The 18485-nt window shown below is 46.3% G+C and overlaps 1 protein-coding gene across 1 annotated transcript in view; it reads right to left on the bottom strand.

Moving 5' to 3' along the window:
* The window catches only part of ptch1 (patched 1), a 65085-nt gene that overhangs the window by 19760 nt on the left and 26840 nt on the right, over window positions 1–18485 (bottom strand). Inside the window, exons 6-15 of the mRNA XM_086173718.1 lie at window positions 16185–16383; window positions 15963–16084; window positions 12008–12155; window positions 9378–9509; window positions 9101–9256; window positions 7856–7954; window positions 6365–6490; window positions 1928–2046; window positions 765–1404; window positions 104–413 (exon numbers count right to left, since the gene is read on the bottom strand). Coding sequence (XP_086029844.1) covers window positions 104–413; window positions 765–1404; window positions 1928–2046; window positions 6365–6490; window positions 7856–7954; window positions 9101–9256; window positions 9378–9509; window positions 12008–12155; window positions 15963–16084; window positions 16185–16383 — 2051 coding nt within the window. The remainder of the gene's footprint in view (window positions 1–103; window positions 414–764; window positions 1405–1927; window positions 2047–6364; window positions 6491–7855; window positions 7955–9100; window positions 9257–9377; window positions 9510–12007; window positions 12156–15962; window positions 16085–16184; window positions 16384–18485) is intronic.

The following is an 18485-nucleotide window of genomic DNA, read 5'->3' as shown; positions in this document are numbered from 1 at the left end:
CCTCGGCTAATCCTTTTCCGCGAGGCTAAAAAAAACGGTCCGGTGTTCCTAATCAACATCTTTCCGCCCAAGCCCAACACCTCCATTCCTAAAAGCATGGTACCTTGCAGCCAGTCCCTGAAGTAGTGCAGCCACATGGGAGGCAGCTGCCCGTTGTCGCCCTTCAGCACGTAGCGGATGGTGTGGAACCTGTGGTGCAGCTGGTGCAGGAGGCGCTGGCTCTGGGCGTAGTCGGCCCGCTGCGTCACCACGTACATGTTGTAGAAGGAGAAGAACTTGAACTGGGCGCCGATGAAGTCGTACTCGCTGGTTTCCCGGGGTACGATGTCGGTCAGCTCCAGGCCGTCCCGGACCTGCGTGGTCCCGTACAGGCTGACGCCGAGCAGGCAGAGGAACAGCACGATCACGACCACCTGCGGACGCGACGCAAAACATCGGTCTTTCTGAGTATTTTGAAAAAAAAAAAAAAAAAAAAAAAATCAAGGGTTTTAAGTCGGGATGAACTTGAATTTCCATTTCAGCTGTCCTGACGGTGTGTGTGTGTGTGTGTGAAGGGGGGGGGGGGGGGGGGGGGGCTGGATTAAGGCATCCAGCAATCAGAGGAGTGCATGAAGCAATTTGGCGTCATGAAGAAACATCTGACTGTGTGATGAAAACTAATATCCTCCAAAAATGTCAAGTCCAGGCCACCAGATGATTCCGGTTCAATGAGGTTCAAATGCACAGCAGAGTGTGTGTGTGTGTGTGTGTGCAACTGGACCCACCTTGGTGGTGGTCTGCAGGAGGAACGGAGCGTAGTGCTTCTCTGCAAAGGCGGCCAGAGTCCATCGGGTGCAGGGGGGATCCAGACAGCGCCGGTTCAGCGAAGCGTCCCCGAACTGGGACAGCAGGTCCCGCGTGGAGCTGTTGTTCTCCGGGCTCTGGACGCTCGCCGAAGCGCCGTCGCCCTGAGAAACGGAAGCGGCTGAAGCGGGAGGCGGGGGATGATGGGCGAAGGCGGACGTGGCGGCGCGTCTCGGGGCGCCGCCGCTGTTGTTGTTGAGGTTGCCGCTTCGACCCGCGCCGGCGTTCCCGGGGTAGTAGTCGGCGGCGTGGGCGTTCCTGTGAGGAGCCGGGTTGATGGGCTGCACGGAGATCTGCGAGCGGGGCTCGGCGGTGGTGTAGAACGCCTGGGTGCGCGGGTCGTACTCCGTCCTCAGCTGCACCGTGGACTGCATGGTGATCTGCGTCTGCTGCGCGAAGCCGTGGCTGCTGTAGGAAGGCGGGGGGCTGCTGTAGCTCGGCGGCGGCGTGTGATAGGACGGCGGGGCTGTGCGGTAAGACGGCGGCGGGCTGTAGCGGCTCCTCTCCGCGCCTTCCAGATACGCCTGGGGTTCGATCTGGATCACGCGGTTCGCGCACGGGCTGGAAAACAACAAGAAGAGTCAATATGTTTAGAATATGCAAACCTGGCCCGCGGGATGGAGCGGTAAATATGAATTTAATTAATGTCATCGCAAATGATAGCCCTTAGAGGCGCGTGAATTCCATAGATCCACTGCGACGGATCCAATATCAGCGCCCGTGTTTTTCCCAAATATTCTCCTTGCCAACGGCGAAAAACACACCGAGGAGGAAATTTAATAGCGAGTGTGCACATCTGCACGCCCGCCGCGCCAAGGAGCGTGCCCGGACCGGCAGGCAGGCGAGAGGCGTTTAATAAAGACCGCCACGCACAAACACACAGGCCGGGAGCCAGACGGCCGGCGAGGAGCGAGGCGAGGCGACCCAGACGCTGATTACGTTTTGGCCGATGGGCAGGCGGGGATACGGCGACGACGTTTAAGAGATGAGCGCGTTTTACGGGATGGTTCACCGGGAGTCGATGTTTGGGCGGCAGGAGAGCAACGGTCTGAAACCAAACGGTCTCTCCTCTCTTTTGGCGCACCTGTAAAAGCAGCAGAAGATGTCGAAGCGTCGGTCCTCTCTGCGGTAGAGGTCCATGCTGAGGATGGCGGGGAAGATGAGCAGCACCATGGCGAAGTTGAACACCACCACCACCGCAGCCTGCCGGGGGTCAAAGAAGGACACGGGATTGAGGCGGTTGGAAAAACTCATCGCTGTTCGTGACGGAAAAGGTATATTCGGGCAGAACGGGTCGTTCAGCGACACTCGCGGAGACGCATTGAAGGTAAGAAGGAAATGCAAAAATATGAAAACTAACCACGACTGTTCCGCTTATCCCGCATTCGGGGATGCTGGAGCCGATCCATCGGCAAACATTCACCCATTCACCCTCTAATCCATCCGTTTGGGCGATTTTGCATTTCCACTGAACCTCCTGTGTGTTTTAGTGTGGAACCCGGAGAACCCCGAGGAACCTCATGTAGACACGGGGGAGAACATGGAGGCTCCATACAGGAACCTTCTTGCTGTGAGGCGGAAACACCAACCCTTCCTCCACATACTTATATATGAAAATAGAAAATGAATACTGTAATTTCTGGACTATTGGGCGCGCCTGTATATAAGCCGCACTGGGTAAGAATAACAAAATATACATATGTGTACATACAGGACTGTCTCAGAAAATTTGAATATCGTGATAAAGTTATTTATCTTTAATGCAATGAAAAAAAAAAAGTCATACATTCTGGATTCATTACAAATCAACTGAAAAATTGCAAGCCTTTTATTATTTTAATATTGCTGATTATGGCTTACATCTTAAATAGCTCAAAAATCCTATCTCAAAATATTAGAATATGACAAAAATTTGATTTTTTTTTTAATTGCATTACAGAAGATAAAGAACTTTATCACAATATTCTAATTTTCTGAGACAGTCCTGGATATAGGCTGCACTTGTCTGTTAGCCACATGTCCATATATACACAGAAGTTTTTTTTAACTTCTAATTACATTGAAAATAAATCGAATTGTCTCCTAATTGTCTCTCTATTTATATTTATATTTATATTTATATTGAAATTGATATTTATTAGACGATTTATTATAATCTGTTACGCTGCTGTGACAAAATAAAGATCAATAATAATAATAATCATTTATCTTATCTTATGTATATGCCAGTAACATTCTGAAATATGTACTGGAAATGATTTTTTTTCCAAACAGTGTAACACGGCTGATTAAAAAAACAAAAGAATCATAAATATGACAAGGAAAAGTCCATCCATCCATCCATCCATCCATCCATCCATCCATCCATCCATCCATCCATCCATCCATCCATCCATCCATCCATCCATCTTCTATTGCCGCTTTGTCCTACTCCAGCTGATCCCTATCTTGGTCTTCCTCCTGCGCACTAAAACAGTTAAAATCGTCTTCTTCTGCGTTGGAATTGAACGGCCTCCGAATTTCACGGCCATTTCATCGGTCCGATGCGACGAGGCTAAATGTTTTGGCGGCGTGAAGCTTGTTAGCCCAAACAAACCATAAATTAGCCGCATCTTTATTTAAGCCGCAGTGTTCAAAGCCAATCTGCTTAAGATTCAAACCCAAAAGGAAGAACTCGGAGACAAGACGGAATCCGACCCGGGGGACCTTCTTGCTGCGAGAGGCGGGAGCGCTAACACCTGAATCCCGGCGGTAAGAAGATCAGCCCGACGGGTCGCGAAGACGCTCTGCGGCCTCACGCAGAGAAACGCCGGCGAGACATTCGTGCACCTTGAAATAACACGTCCAGAATACGCTGGCGTCGGGGAAAAACTGCCTTTCAACACATGTTCAGCTCCTTTCACGACCAAAACACTGAGTGTGCAGAGCGAGAGCAAATGTGTGTGTGTGTGTGTGTGTGTGTGTGTGTGTGTAATAGAAGCTCCTACAGTGTTGTGGTTAAGTATTTGAAGGTGGTGCTCTGGAGCGGAGGGTGGGGACGGTGGAGCGGGGGTGGGGTAAGGTTGGGGCCCTGCCCAGAGTACAATCTGGATCTTGCGTAGTCGCCAGACCACTGTACACACACACACACACACACACACACACACACACACACACACACACACACACACACAATCCTCCATGTGTGCCAGACCACCCAAGGAGCCGGAGGCCCGTGGGGCGGAGGTGATGAGCAGGCACTGTGGCTGTTCAGACAACACATCCTTTACACACACACACACCAAAGTATGCACCTACACACACACACATCTACTGTCAGTTTATTATAGGTTAAACCGCACCTTAACACCAACCAAACACACACACACACATCCTTGCCTCCCTCATTCCTCAGCTCATGAATCAGTCAACAACAAAGAGAAACAATGTGAGAGACGGAAAGAGCAAGAGCGGAGCAACAATTCATTCTAAATTGGCTTGCTAACATCCAGATTCCAAGCAGCACACACACACACACATACACACACACACGCACACACACACATATATACACACTTGCATAAAATCACACGAGAGCATGTGCATGCGTGCACATACACACACACAAACAGACACATTTTGACCGCTAGCTGACCCCCGGGTGGGAAGATTTATCATCACATCTGTCTTCCACACATGTGTGTTCTCGTGTGTGTTTTCATGTTATCTGGACAAAATCCCTGAGTTATTTTTTTTTTTGTTGTTTTTTTTTTTGTTTTGTTTTGTTTTTTCCGACCGCATTAAAAGGCAGCTAATGAGGGAGTAATAAAGACGACAACGAAGAAAAAAAAAAGTATGAAGCAACTACAGGAAGTGCTGATAAAAATACACACATCGCTCCGTATCGATGCACCGTGAAATAATAGCGCTGTTGTGGAATGTGTGTGTGTGTGTGTGTGTTCCATAAGAGATGGGTATCAGTATGACTGTCTGCTGAGGTGCAATCCTGCCCTCCTTCCCGAGTCACAAAACCAGAAATGTAAAATGAATGCACGCTATGTGTGTGTGTGTGTGTGTGTGTGTGTGTGTGTGTGTGTGTGTGTGTGGCTGCAAGGATTAGACCTATGAGGTAAACGGATCATGTTTGACAGACTTGCTGTACTAAAGCCATCCGTCCACACATGCTAATAGCGCACTCACTGTGGTGAAACCCGGTCTCACCTTGTGGTGTGTGTGTGTGTGTGTGTGTGCTTGTGCGCGCATGCTTGCGTGCGTGCATGTGTATGTGTGAGCAATTCGTTCAGCTCCGGCGCACATCGTGACATGGGCTGTAGTCACAGCAAATCAGTTCATTCATGGATTAAACAAACTTCCAGCTCTCCTCTCTCGTAATCAATCTAGTCTAGAGGTTCAGGCCGTAGATCACGGCAGACCGGGCTGGAAAATAATATCCAAATTTCAGCCAGGAAGACTAAAAAACACAGATTTTTACTGTGGGAACCATCACGCCGGTGCCGGTATCCAGAGGGGAGGGAAGCATTCGGTGTTACCCAGTTGAATGAATGAAGGCCGGGCCGGCTCTCCGTCAAAGATTTGTCTTAAAGCAAGCTTTGTGTTTTGACAACAAGGAATGTAATTTAAATGATTCCTCTGGAAAGAAAAAAGGAAACACACACACACACACACACACACACACGTACGCACAGTCGGTGGTGGGAAATGCTACCGCAGGCAGTTCTGGGAAAACACAGGGTTGAGTTGAGCGGTGAACGGCCGTATGACGGGTTTTTTTATGATCGTCATAGCAACCATAGAGATGTATTAGATGCTTGAATGAGAGGGTGAACGGCTGAACGTCAGTGTGTGACGTATAAATGAGCACCTTATTGGTTCTACGACGCCATATGATGTAAATGAGCGAGTGAATAGTTGTATGTCCCAATAAGCTGCCGCGTGATTGGCTCCAGGCTGAACCCCGCCTCTCGTTTCGTCCAATGAGAGCGGTGATAGGCTCAGGCACCCGCGCTAGCCTGAGCGCGGTGAAAACGAACAGCGGAATCACGACTCTTATCGCTTATCCGTACGCAAAGGCGTGGATTAGCCGTTCGTCGACGTCCGCGGATGAAATCCGTAATCGTTGGCAGATGCGGAAAAAGCCGGTGCGTCCACATCTTTGCACACATGCACCGAAACAACCAGCGCCGTTGTTTTGCTAACCTCCCACTCCGAAACTAGGAGTGCACACTTTTGCATTAATATGAGGACATGAAAGTGCATGTACGCGCTTGCGCACACACACACACACACATACACACACACGTACACATGCAGAGGGATTGGGTTACATAGTCCTTGGCCGCAATTTGGATAGACACCGGGCCCACCGCTTAAGACACACTCTTTCCCAAACACACACCCTTTCAGTTCGATGAATGAAAGCTAAACGGTGTGCGGTAACACAGAGCCAGCCAGAGAGAGGCCTCGCATTATCACACACACACACACACACACACACACACACACACACACACTTCTCACATACCTGAAGGGAGAAGGCTCTGAGCGCCGGGATGGGAATGAGGGCTGCCATGAAGAAGGCGGTGACGTTGCTGATGGAGGTGAGAGCGACGCTGGCTCCGGTTCGCTTCAGACATTCCCCGGTGCGATCCTGGGCGGGACAGAAGAACGCGGGCGAAAGGTAAGGAGACAAAACGCCTTCGCAGCCGGCGGCGACAACGAGCGCTACTCCAGATTACGGGTAATTATCATAATACAGATATGACTGACAGTGATTGCAGCGTTATGAAGCTCTGAAGTGGCGTTTGACAAGCCGCCTGAGAGCGTCCACGTTCACGTAGCCGTCTGCGGGGAGCGCGCGGCCGTACGCCCCCGGTGGCGTTCTGGCGGCGAGTGTGTGAAGACGTGCGGGACCACACAGGGAGCGTCTGCAGGCATGTGCATGTTTGCGTGCATGTGAGACAGGGGAGATCAGGTTCGGCTCTGTTTAGTTTTCATCTCGGCCGCACAAAGGAAGCTGGGGGTTTAGAGGAGGCAAAGCGACAAGAGCTGGAAGGAGGAGGAAGGGAAGGGGGGGAGAAAACAAGCAAATGCTTGCCCGTGTTTTTCCCCCCGTGGAGATGAAAAGTGATCCGGACCGTGAAACGTACGCGGACGGTCGCGCAAACACAAGACTGCAGAAACAAACCCACGCGGAACGTAAACACGGAAGGCAATTAGTTTGGATTTAACTCTCCGCCGAGCTGTTGAGAAACACGCGTTGTCACGTGTGTTCTTTGTGCGTGAGATTGAAGGAGATGCGATGGAATCTGGATGGTGGCGGAGGAGGCCACGCATGGGTTTGGAGCGGCAAGGAGATAAGGGTGCGACATATGGGTCGCCCGGGGATCCGGCTTTCGCACGTCCCTCCGCCCCAGGAGGACGGACAGCTTGGAGGTTCGACCAGAAACACCTCCAAGACCAAGGAGGTGGTCGTGGACTTTGAGAAGAATGGGAGGAGGCACGTTCCAATCGTCCATCCAGGACAAAGCGGGAGCTTTCTGGACGATCCTTCCCGACCCCTGAACCACGAGCTGTGTCTGACGGGCGTCTCGTTCGGCAGACGGTGCAGAACTGAACGCTTCGCACGACTCTGACCATCCGGAGGTGCATCTGTGCGCGACCACGACTCATCACCTCACCCATTCACACACGTCAGGCCGCAACTGCGTTGTCTATTTTTATCCGTGTTGGTCCCTAACCCGATTCCATCCTGCTTATTTTAATTTCTTTTTGTCATTTGCCGTTGTCACTTTTCTATGTCTGCAGATTTTCTCCCTGACTGTCTTTTTTTTCCACTCAATGTCCATTCTTATCCTGTTCTCTCTGCTGTCTATTTATTTGTGGATGTCTTTTGCTAGTTCCTAAATCTCTATTTATGTTTATATTCATATTTATTGATACTATAACTGTTACGCCGCTGTGCCAAAAAAAAAAAAATCCCCTATGGTGATCAATAAAGTTTATCTTATCTTACCTCGAACGGGATCCTCTTGTTCTGTCCGGTCTCGCTGAAGGCGTGAGCGAGGAGGAAGACGTCGTCCACCCCGACGCCCAAAGCCAGGAACGGTAGCACCTGAGGAGCACACATACAAACCGGCATTAGTTCTCTTTGCAGATAATGTGATATTTTCTTTGCAGATGATGTGATATTTTCTTTGCAGATGATGTGATATCTACTGCAGGCAGGTTGGAGATGGTGAGAATACATGGGGGAATACATGACCCTCACTTTTTGCAGGAGTTGTATTCCAAGAGCCGCAGCGACAGGTGAATTTCCACAAAGTAGAATTGTGATCATTTTGATGGTATTTACAGATATATTAACCCTCACTCAACCTCCCTGCGCATTACTGGCGTTTCTTTCTTCGGAAACAGTGTTATAGGCAGTTGCTGCCTCTGCTTTTTTTTTTGTCTGGTTGAAAATGGTTTTATAAACGGCCACGTCCTCGTCCATCAAGTTACAAATCCCGTCTGGGTGAGGTCCTCGTCCGTCAACGGATCCGGATGGCGGTCTATTAAGCCGTCGATGTCGTCAAGAGTCGTGTCGGAGAAGCCGTCTCCTCCGAGAATGTGTGCCAGCAAAGACGATCTCGTATTTTATTTATTTTCTTACAATTTTTTTTAATTTTTTTTTTTTTAATTTATTTTGTAAAATAAATTCTAGTTTCATTTTACTATATTTTTTACTGTTTTTTTTTTTCTTCTTAGGGTAGAATATGTCTATTTCATCACGAAAAAAAATTCAAATACTTAAAAAAAAAAAAACGCTGAAGAACAATAAATCATGAGACTTAATCATGAAAAAAAATTGAACGAAAAATAGAAAGAACGAGGGTCCGCTATACTTCAAAAGTCCAGATTGTGGAAACAAGAGGTGGAGAAACATGTGCGAGAAGGTTGGAATGGGAGGAGAAAAGTGTCAGGAGAGCAATGAAAGGAAAGGTGGAGGAGATGGAGGTGAACACGGAGAAGAAGATATGAAGGCTGGATCAGGGAGGTCAAGTCAGACTGAGACGGTTTGGACGTAGACAGAGGAGGGACGGCGAAGATCTGGGTGGAAGGATGCTGGAGGAAGACCGGACAGGAGGTTAGACGGAGGCAGATGATTGGCTGTGGCCGGGAAGAAGAGAAGGAAAATGCTAAACCGTTAGCATAAACAAACGCCCCGAATTCGGCCGCTACTCCATATTGCTGCGGAACGAGCGCCGTCGCCGGTTACCTGCGTGGTGGCGGCGTTGAAGGAGATGCCCAGGAGGGAGCAGAGGCCGAGGCCGGCCGCCACGGACAGCGCGACCAGCAGGACGCCGGCCAATCCCACGGCCCCCTGGGATTTAGCGCAATCCCAGCGCAGCATGGTGAGGCACGCGTAGGCCAGCTGGGGACGACAAACAAGTAGATCTTCGTCACAATTCTGTCCACGCCGCGATGATCTATTGGACTAAAACCGGATTCGTCTGCAGGGAACTCGGAGAACATATTTCCAGATCTGTTCTTACCATCAGCAAGTAACCGCTGGCCACGCGAATGACACTGATGTCAGAGAAGGACTTGAGAATGTCTTCCAGAGTGGTGGTGGTGAACGTCAGGACCTTCTGAGACGAATTCGCCGCCACACTCTGAAGCACCGCCTGGAAAATGAGACGGAGAGATGTAAATAGGATTACTCGCTATGAGTTATTGTAGGGGGGGGGGGGAAACAGCCGACCGGCGAAGCGATCGGAGAAAACACAGCGGCACTGTTCGGATTTTTGGCGACCCAGCGCCAGAGCGGTGAGGTTTCATGAGATGAGCTCACGATCGCTGCACAATAAAATCCAGCTTTTAACTCCCAATGACTAAGACCGTCTCTGATGTGCTTGGATACGTAGATCTGGTAAAGAAGCTCGCCATGTACACAGATTTACTGATGCAACAACCCTCAAAGGTTTGGAAATCCTCGCCGGAGAGCTCTTCCAGCGCTCCCAGATCGGATCTCCAGAAGCAGCACTTTCCAACGGTGATCTTTTTTAATAAGCACTGATCCCTGCAGAATTGAAGTCGTTTCCTCTCCAAACGATGTAACGTAACGCGGCCTCACGCGATCTCAGAAGCGGCAAATGTGCATTCGGTGCAAGTCAAGTCGGATTTTATTTGGTATTTAAATGCCGCCAAAACACGACGCAGCTGTCTGATGAGACTTCGAGTAGGTCTGGACCACCGCTTTTAAAAGATGATCCACAGAAGCCCAGCTTTCCAACCCCGGCTCAACGCTGGCGGCCTTCTGCCTCTAACAGCGGGGATACCAGCGGCGCTAACATGCTAATAGCTAAAAAACCATGCAATTATAGCGTAAATATTCTAAGAATATTGTCGCAAGCAAGCCACGCCCCCTCCAGGAACTTGCGAAATCAGATATTACTCGTATCTTCTAGACGCACTTATGTAGAACAACGGTCCAATCAGAGCGCGGGATGATACGCCTCCTTTGCAGGAGATTCTGGGCGGACATGCAGCTAATACGCTATCAGGGATACCAGCAGTGCTAACATGCTAATAGCTAAAAAACCATGCAATTATAGCGTTAATATTCTAAGAATATTGTCGCGAGCAAGCCACGCCCCCTCCAGGAACTTGCAAAATCAGATATTACTCGTATCTTCTAGATGCGCTTATGTAGAACAACGGTCCAATCAGAGCGCGGGATGATACGCCTCCTTTGCAGGAGATTCTGGGCAGATCATGCAGCTAATACGCTAACAGCTCAAGTTTATAGCTAAAAGGATGCATTTATGGGGGAAACGCCAAGGCTAATCAAGCCACGCACCCTCAGGAACCTGCAAAATCAGATATTACTCGTATATTTTAGACGCATTTATGTAGAAAAACCATCCAATCAGAGCGCGGGATGATACGCCTGTTGTTGCAGCAGCTCCTGGGCAGAACATGCAGACAGTACCACCGTCCAGCCACGCCTCCTCAGACTATCTCAGCCAGACAGATGGCTTCGACATTGAACTGTTATTGCTCAGCGGGGAGCAATGCTGGCTAACACACACACACACACACACACACACACACATGCACACACACATACTCACGAACACGCTTGCATTGACGTGTGAACGCACACATGTATCAGGCGCATACCTGACATGCATGCACATTTTCCTTGCAGGCACACCTAATTGTGCACATTTAAACACACACACACACACACACACACACACACACACACACACACACACACACAAGCACTCACAAACACACATTTTGTTTGCCGCTGATGATGGAAAAATAAAGAGGCATATAAATGATGACGCCTCTTCTCTATCGCCGAACCCTAGGCCTCAAGATGAATGGAGCATGTGCGCAAACACACACACACACACACACACACACACAAACACACACACACACACTAGGAAACACACACATACACTTGCACCAACGTGTGAACGCACACATGAATCAGGCACATAACTGACATGCATGCACACTTTCCTTGCAGGCACAACTAATTGTGCACATTTAAACACACAGACACACACACACACACACACACACACACACACACACACATTTTGTTTGCCGCTGATGATGGAAAAATAAAGAGGCATATAAACGATGACGCCTCTTCTCTATCGCCGAATTCTAGGCCTCAAGATGAATGGAGCATGTGCGCAAACACACTCACCCACACACACACACACACACACACACGCACACACACACACACACGCACAGGTCACACCATGTCAAACAGAGGTTGGGGCCCCCAAAACAAAGACTGGATGATGTCACACATGAGCCACCAATGGGGCAACAGCTGGGAAAGCGATTGTGTGTGAACCTCGGGGTGTGTTTGCCTGCATGCGCCCATGTGTGTGTGTGTGTGTGTCCGTATGTGTGTTAAACAGAGAGCTAGCAAAGAGAGCGAGATATCCAGCACTCCCTTAATATATTCCAGATTTCCCCCCCCTCCCGTTCCTCTATGGCTGCTCTGCGTGGAGCGGCGAGGAGGGAAGCGTTCCCTCTTTACCGCACACCAACAGTGGCTCCAGGATCTCCCGGGGGTCTTTGCGGGGCTTTTTCCGAGCCGCCCGCGCCCCGAATTTCACATGGATCACCCTCCCTTTCCTCTCCTCACCTCGGAGTACCTCCTCTGCCAGGCTTCCAGTATGGCCGCGGCCTTCTCCTCGTTCCAGTTGATGTGGGAGACCTCCTCGTAGCCCCGGAAGTGCTCGAACATCTGCTTGGGAGTCATCAGCTGGAACATGGTTTGGAGAGCTTGGGCGCTAGAGGGTCGGGGAGGGAAAGGAGAGGGAAACGACGAGGGTCAGAGGAGGAATTCGGGGGAATCGGCGCGGGAATTGCACGTGAAACTTCCAGGAACAAGTAGGGTTGTTGGCGCATCATGTATTTTCTAACTTAAATACTTGAAGGCCTCGTCCATTCATTCATTCATTCATTCATTCACGGGGGTTTGAGCCGATCCCCGCTGTCATTGGACGGGAAGCGAGCGTCACTCGATAACACATCAAGAAAGACGCTCGCTCATTCACAAGTCATTAAAATGTACTCATTTAAGTAAACAAGCATCCATTCGTTCACGAATTTTTAAGGTGATATGAAGAACTGTTCACCCTCTCGTTCAAATAGACGGACAATTATTCATCCTCTCATCTCAACATCAGGCAAAGATATGAAACCGTTCACTTACTCGTTCAAAAGTCATATATAGACATATACCGTAATTTCCGGACGATAAGCCGCGACTTTTTTCACGTAAACAACGATGCGGCTAATATATCGACTTTTTTGGGTGGGGGGACGCTAAAGAGCTCATGCCGCTAAAACGTTTATCGTCGTCATATCGGACCAATGAAATGACCAGGAAATTCTGAGTCCGTTCAACTCCGACACAAGAAGACGACTTTGACGGTTTTAGTGCGCAGGAGGAAGCCTGAGATAGCGATCGGCTAGCCGGTGCGGCTCATATTGAGGTGCGCTCAATAGTCGGTAAATTACGGTAATCATTCACACGCCATACAAACAAACATTCACCCTCTCATTGACGACCATTCACTTTCATTCATTCATTCACTGACACGTCAACAACTTGGCAAACAAAATTCAAATAAAATGCAACCTTAATCATCAAAAAGCCCTTTTTCTTAAATTTTTTTATTTTTTTTTTCAAATACAAAGCGTAATTGAGACAATTTGTTCTTGAAATGCGAAAAAAAAAAAATTCACGGGATGAATACGAGAGCGGGAAAATCAAAATTGGAATTTTTAAGCCGCCGCCGCTGTATCTTCTGAATCGGCGCCGTTCGCCGCTCTCACCTTGAAGAACGCCTCGCAGCTTAGAGCATCCCTCGCCACACTTCATCCGGGTAGTTTATACGGTAGACATCTCACGCCGTGTTCCTATCTCTTTTTTTCTGCTTATTTTTTGTATTTTTTTTTTAAATCATGAAAGCAAACCCAGAAAAAAAATGCTTTCTATAGAGATTAAACAGGAAATTATAGCGAAGCACAAACGTGTGACCGATATCGCACGTGAATATAATCAGCATTTCTATTATGTAACAAAAATGTACATCTGTACGTGACAATACGGAAAAATTGCCTCTGATACGGGCGAAGACAATCAAAAGTGAGAATTAACAAATTGATTTGTTTTTTGTTATTTTAAACAGGGATAAAGTCATTTAAGATACAAAAAAAAAACAAAACAAAACCAAACCCACTTCTGGAACGAATTAAATTCATATCTTAAAATTCATATTTATTATTTTTTTTTATCCTTGTTGTTGTCATTCCATCCTCACCCTGCTTATCCAATTTTTCCCTTGTTTTTGTCGTTTTTTTTTTCTATTTTTATCTATCTATCTTGCTGTTGTAGTTGTGACTTGTTTCTTCTATTTTACATCTGTTATTTATATTGATATTTATCGATATGGCTATTGTTGCGCTGCCGTGACAACGAATTTCCCCTTTGGGGATCAATAGAGTACTATCTTATCTTATCTTATCTTATCTTATCTTATCTCATCTTATATTAAGGGACCACTGTAACATATTGAATACAAGTTCAGATTTTTATTAATATGGATTTTAAGTAGGACCGCGCTCCCAGGTCGTTCGTTGCTGTCTGAACGCGAAAACTCGCCATTTCCGCAGGTAACACACGGGCAAATCTGGGAAATTTGTGCAAAATTTCCCTAAATAATACACATTTGTGCGCTTGCAAAAAAACAAAACAAACAAAAAAAAAGTATCTATCTATCTTGCTGTTGTAGTTGTGACTTGTTTCTTCTATTTTACATTTAATATTTATATTCATACTTATTGATATGGCTATTGTTGCGCGGCCGTGACGAATTTCCCCTTTGTGGATCAATAGAGTACTATCTTATCTTATCTTATCTTATCTTATCTTATCTTATCTTATCTTATCTTATCTTAACTTAACTTAACTTAACTTAACTTAACTTAACTTAACTTAAGGGACCACTGTAACACATTGAATACAATTTCAAATTTTTATTCATATGGATTTTAAGTAGGACCGCGCTCCCTCTCCCATCTCTTCTCGCCACGCTTTTAGGTCTTCCGTCGCCGTCTGAACGCGAAAACTCACCATTTCCACAGGTAACACACGGGCAAATCTGGGAAATTTGTGCAAAATTTCCCTAAATAATACACATTTGTGCGCTTGCAAAAAAAAAAAAAAGTCTGCTTCTCCATCCTCTCCTCCTCCCCTCTGCTCTCCAGCTGGCCTCGGAGGAGCATGACATCACTGCCAGCGTTCCTCGCGGTAATTCAGAACGGCGACGGGACCGTTTGGAGCCGCGGCCCGAGAGCCGTCGTACGGATTTTTCAGAAATATAACCTTTTTTTTTTTTTTTTCCCCTCCTCCCAATCAAGTGCTCGCCTCGGTGCACTGAACCATCAGGCCTCAGGAATATAGCCACCGATCTCATCTCGGGTTGGATTCCGTGGGATTGCAAGGTTTATGCACGTTGCGGAAAATGCACCGGTCAAATCAGATAGTCACAAAGGAGGCGTCGGTCACGAATTACAAAGTCGAAAATTCCTTTTTTATTGAATCTTGAATATCAAGAGGCGGGCGTTATTTATAAAACGTCCGATCCCTGAATGTAACCTCTGTAACACGGCGACCGCGCTTAGTAAACAAGATGCAGAAAAGCGAATGCCAGCGCTAACAGCCCGACGCACATCATAGCTAAAGCATATGCACATGCACGCACCCGCAGGCGTTTACACACACACACACACACACACGTGCGCAAAGAAAACCCTAATGACCCAATCCTGCCAGGAAAAAAAACAACCGCAAAACAAACAACCCACCCCGCTGTACTCTATGAACAGCGTGCATGGAAGTGCGTCTATGGGTGGCGTGCATTTTGGTGCACAAATACAAACACACACACATGCACGCACTCACACACACACACACACACACACACACACTATCCGAACTTCAAAATAAGCTTTCTGTTTGCACGTCAAAGGAAGTTCCTCTGTTCATTCATAAATGGCGTGTTCTTTTCCTTCCAGTGGATATTTAATGTTTGTTTATTCATTTAAATGAAAACACAGACGACGACAAGACAGAAGAGACGGCGTAGGTTGTTTAAGCACACCGCATAATCTATAAGCTTTGTCCTGGAATTAAGTCCATGTACCTCAAATCGCTGTATATTTGCACAAACTGGCCAGGCAATAGATCACTCTTTGCACGTGTGTGTGTGTGTGTGTGTGTGTGTGTTAGTGTGTGTGTGCATGTGTGAGAGGGTAGTGTCCAAGCAGAATCGCCCGAGCTGAGCAGGAACAGCTGGAGCTCTAAGATTTCAATGGAATCTGCTAATGACTGCAAGATTTATAGCACGCAGCGCACACACACACACACACACACACACACACACACACACGCATGCATGCACCATTTCAGAGAGCATAAAAGAACAAAAACACACACTCTCTCCAGAATAAGCGCTGCAGTGATCACAGCAGCGTTTATGAGCGTGTGTATATGTGTGTGTGTGTGTGTGTGTGTGTGTGTGTGTTACCTGAGCAGGGGTCCGCTGCCATTCTTGGTGGTCCCTCCTACAATCAGTTCCTCCTGCCAGTGCATGTACTTCCTGGACAGGCCGCGGCAGCCGCCGCTCAGGGCCCACGCCACATCTAACGGCTGGTGATGCCAGAAGGTAAAGAAGATAAATGTCGGCGACTGACCTGAAAATAAAATTTTCTTTTTTTTTTTTTTTTGTTTTTTCACGTGGCGTGCAGACCTTCGTGGAGTTCTTGTTGGGTGCGGTCGGCGGGCAGTCGGGATCGGCGGGGTTCAGACAGGGTCTGTCCATGTAGCCGTGTCCGATGTCCGCCTTTTTCAGCATATCCTCAAAGCTGTCCACGGGTATCGACATGCTTCGCAACACCTCCAGGAACTCCTCGGGGTCGAAGTTGGTCCACTGCAAGGGTTCTTTACCTCTGCCGATGAAAAATGAGACGCGCCGACACCATTCGTGAATATATTTGATTTCACAGATCCATCGATCGATGGAAAGACTTGATTCATTTCTTTTGTTTCTCTCATATTTGATGTATTTTTTTTGCTTTTTCCTCCTGTTAAAATGTTGCTTACAAATATATATTTTATATATTTTTTTTATACATATTTATTTTTTTTTTACAACTACTGCTATTTGCACTATTTGTCATCCGGCTGTAACAATTTAATTTCCCCATCGAGGGATCAAGACGATCTTATCTTATCTTTTTCCCCCTGTTAAAACGTTGCTTTTATATATATATATATATATATATATATATATATATTTTTTTTTTTGTACACACACACACATATATATATATATAGAGAGAGAGAGAGAGAGAGAGAGAGAGAGAGAGAGAGAGAGAGAGAGAGAGAGATACAATTACAATTACTTATATATTACTTTATATATATATACAATTACTTTTTTTTTTACAACTACTGTTATTTGCCCTGTCTGTCATACGGCTGTAACAATTGAATTTCCCCATCGTGGGATCAAGCCAATCTTATCTTATCTTATCTTATCTTATCTTATCTTATCTTATCTTATCTTATCTTAATCTCAGAGGGAAATTAACTTGTAAGTAGACTGAGGGACAGGGATATATATATATATAATTTATGTTATTTTTTGAGCATTATATATATATAGAAAATTATATACAAATTAAAATTTCTAAATTTCGTTGCACTCTGTGTAATGACAATAAGTCTTCAATCCTTGAATCCATATTTATATAATGAACTGCAGGAGTTACAATTATATATACACTGCTCTGAAAAATAAAGGCTACACTTAAACAACACTTAAATATATATATATATATATATAATGCTCAAAAAAATAGCACAATGCAATTCCAAGTGAATCATACTTGTGTGAAGTCAAACTGTCCACTTAGGAAGCAACACGGATTCATTTTGACTTGTTTTAAGGACATGACATCATAGTTGGATCAGCCTGAAGTGTGTTTTTCCACTTTCTTTTTGAGTGTAACTCCAAATCCAGACCTCCATGGGTTCATACATGTGATTTCCATTGATCATTTTTGTGTGATTTTTCTTGTCAGCACATTCAACTATGTCAAGTACAAAGTATTTAATAAGAATATTTCCTTCATTCAGATCTAGGATGTGTTATTTTAGTGTTCCCTTTATTTTCTGGGCAGTGTATATTCTATAGTCCATGAAAAAAAATCACCTGAAATCTGAAAAATCTCAAAAATATAAAATTTGCACAAATCATTCATTCATTCATTCACTCACTGAAGGTCAAATGTTGTGTTTGATTCTTTGCGTGAAAAAGTTTTTTTTTTTTTTTTTTTTTACGTTCAAGCAAAGTGCAGCCTAAAATGCAGTTGCCTTGGACGACACGGTCTTCTTATCTGTTTGTGTGTGTGTGTGTTTGTGTGTGAGCGTGTGTGTGTGTGTGTTTATTTGATTTCAATTGATAATTTTGGTGAGCTTTTGTTGCAGCACATTCAAGTATGTAAAGAACAAAGTATTAAATAAGAATATTTGATTCATTCAGATCTAGGATGTGGTATTTTTGTCTTTCTTTTTATTTTTTTGAAGCAGAGTATATAGACAGAATGAGACGGTTAAACTACGACAAACATTTTGAAAACATGCGTACGAATGAAATGCGTGACGTCGTGAAATGCTGCTCCCGGCCAATCACACGCCTCCGTCTAACCCCGGCGTTCTCTCAAGATCTTCACCGTCCTTCTTCTGTCCACGTCCGAACCATCTCAGAACCGCGTTATCTCCTCTTAAATGTGCGGCCAGATTTTCCAAAAGCAGTTCAAGTTCTGCACAGAAGACTATCAGCCAGAAGGAAAGGAAAGGTGTACAAGACAGTGGTGAGACCAGCGATGATGTTTGGACTAGAAACTGTTCCAATGACCAAAAGACAGCAGGCAGAACTAGAGGTTGCAGAGGTGAAGATGTTGAGGTTCTCTTTGGGAGTGACCAGGATGGAGAGGATCAGGAATGAGTCTATCAGAGGAACGGCACATGTTAGATGTTTTGGAGA

Source organism: Fistularia commersonii, chromosome 26 (genome assembly GCF_037954325.1).
Source record: "Fistularia commersonii isolate RoL2024-O1a breed Wild chromosome 26, RoL_Fcom_v1.0, whole genome shotgun sequence".
Lineage (NCBI taxonomy): Eukaryota > Metazoa > Chordata > Actinopteri > Syngnathiformes > Fistulariidae > Fistularia > Fistularia commersonii.
This window is presented reverse-complemented; position numbering and strand designations above follow the sequence as displayed.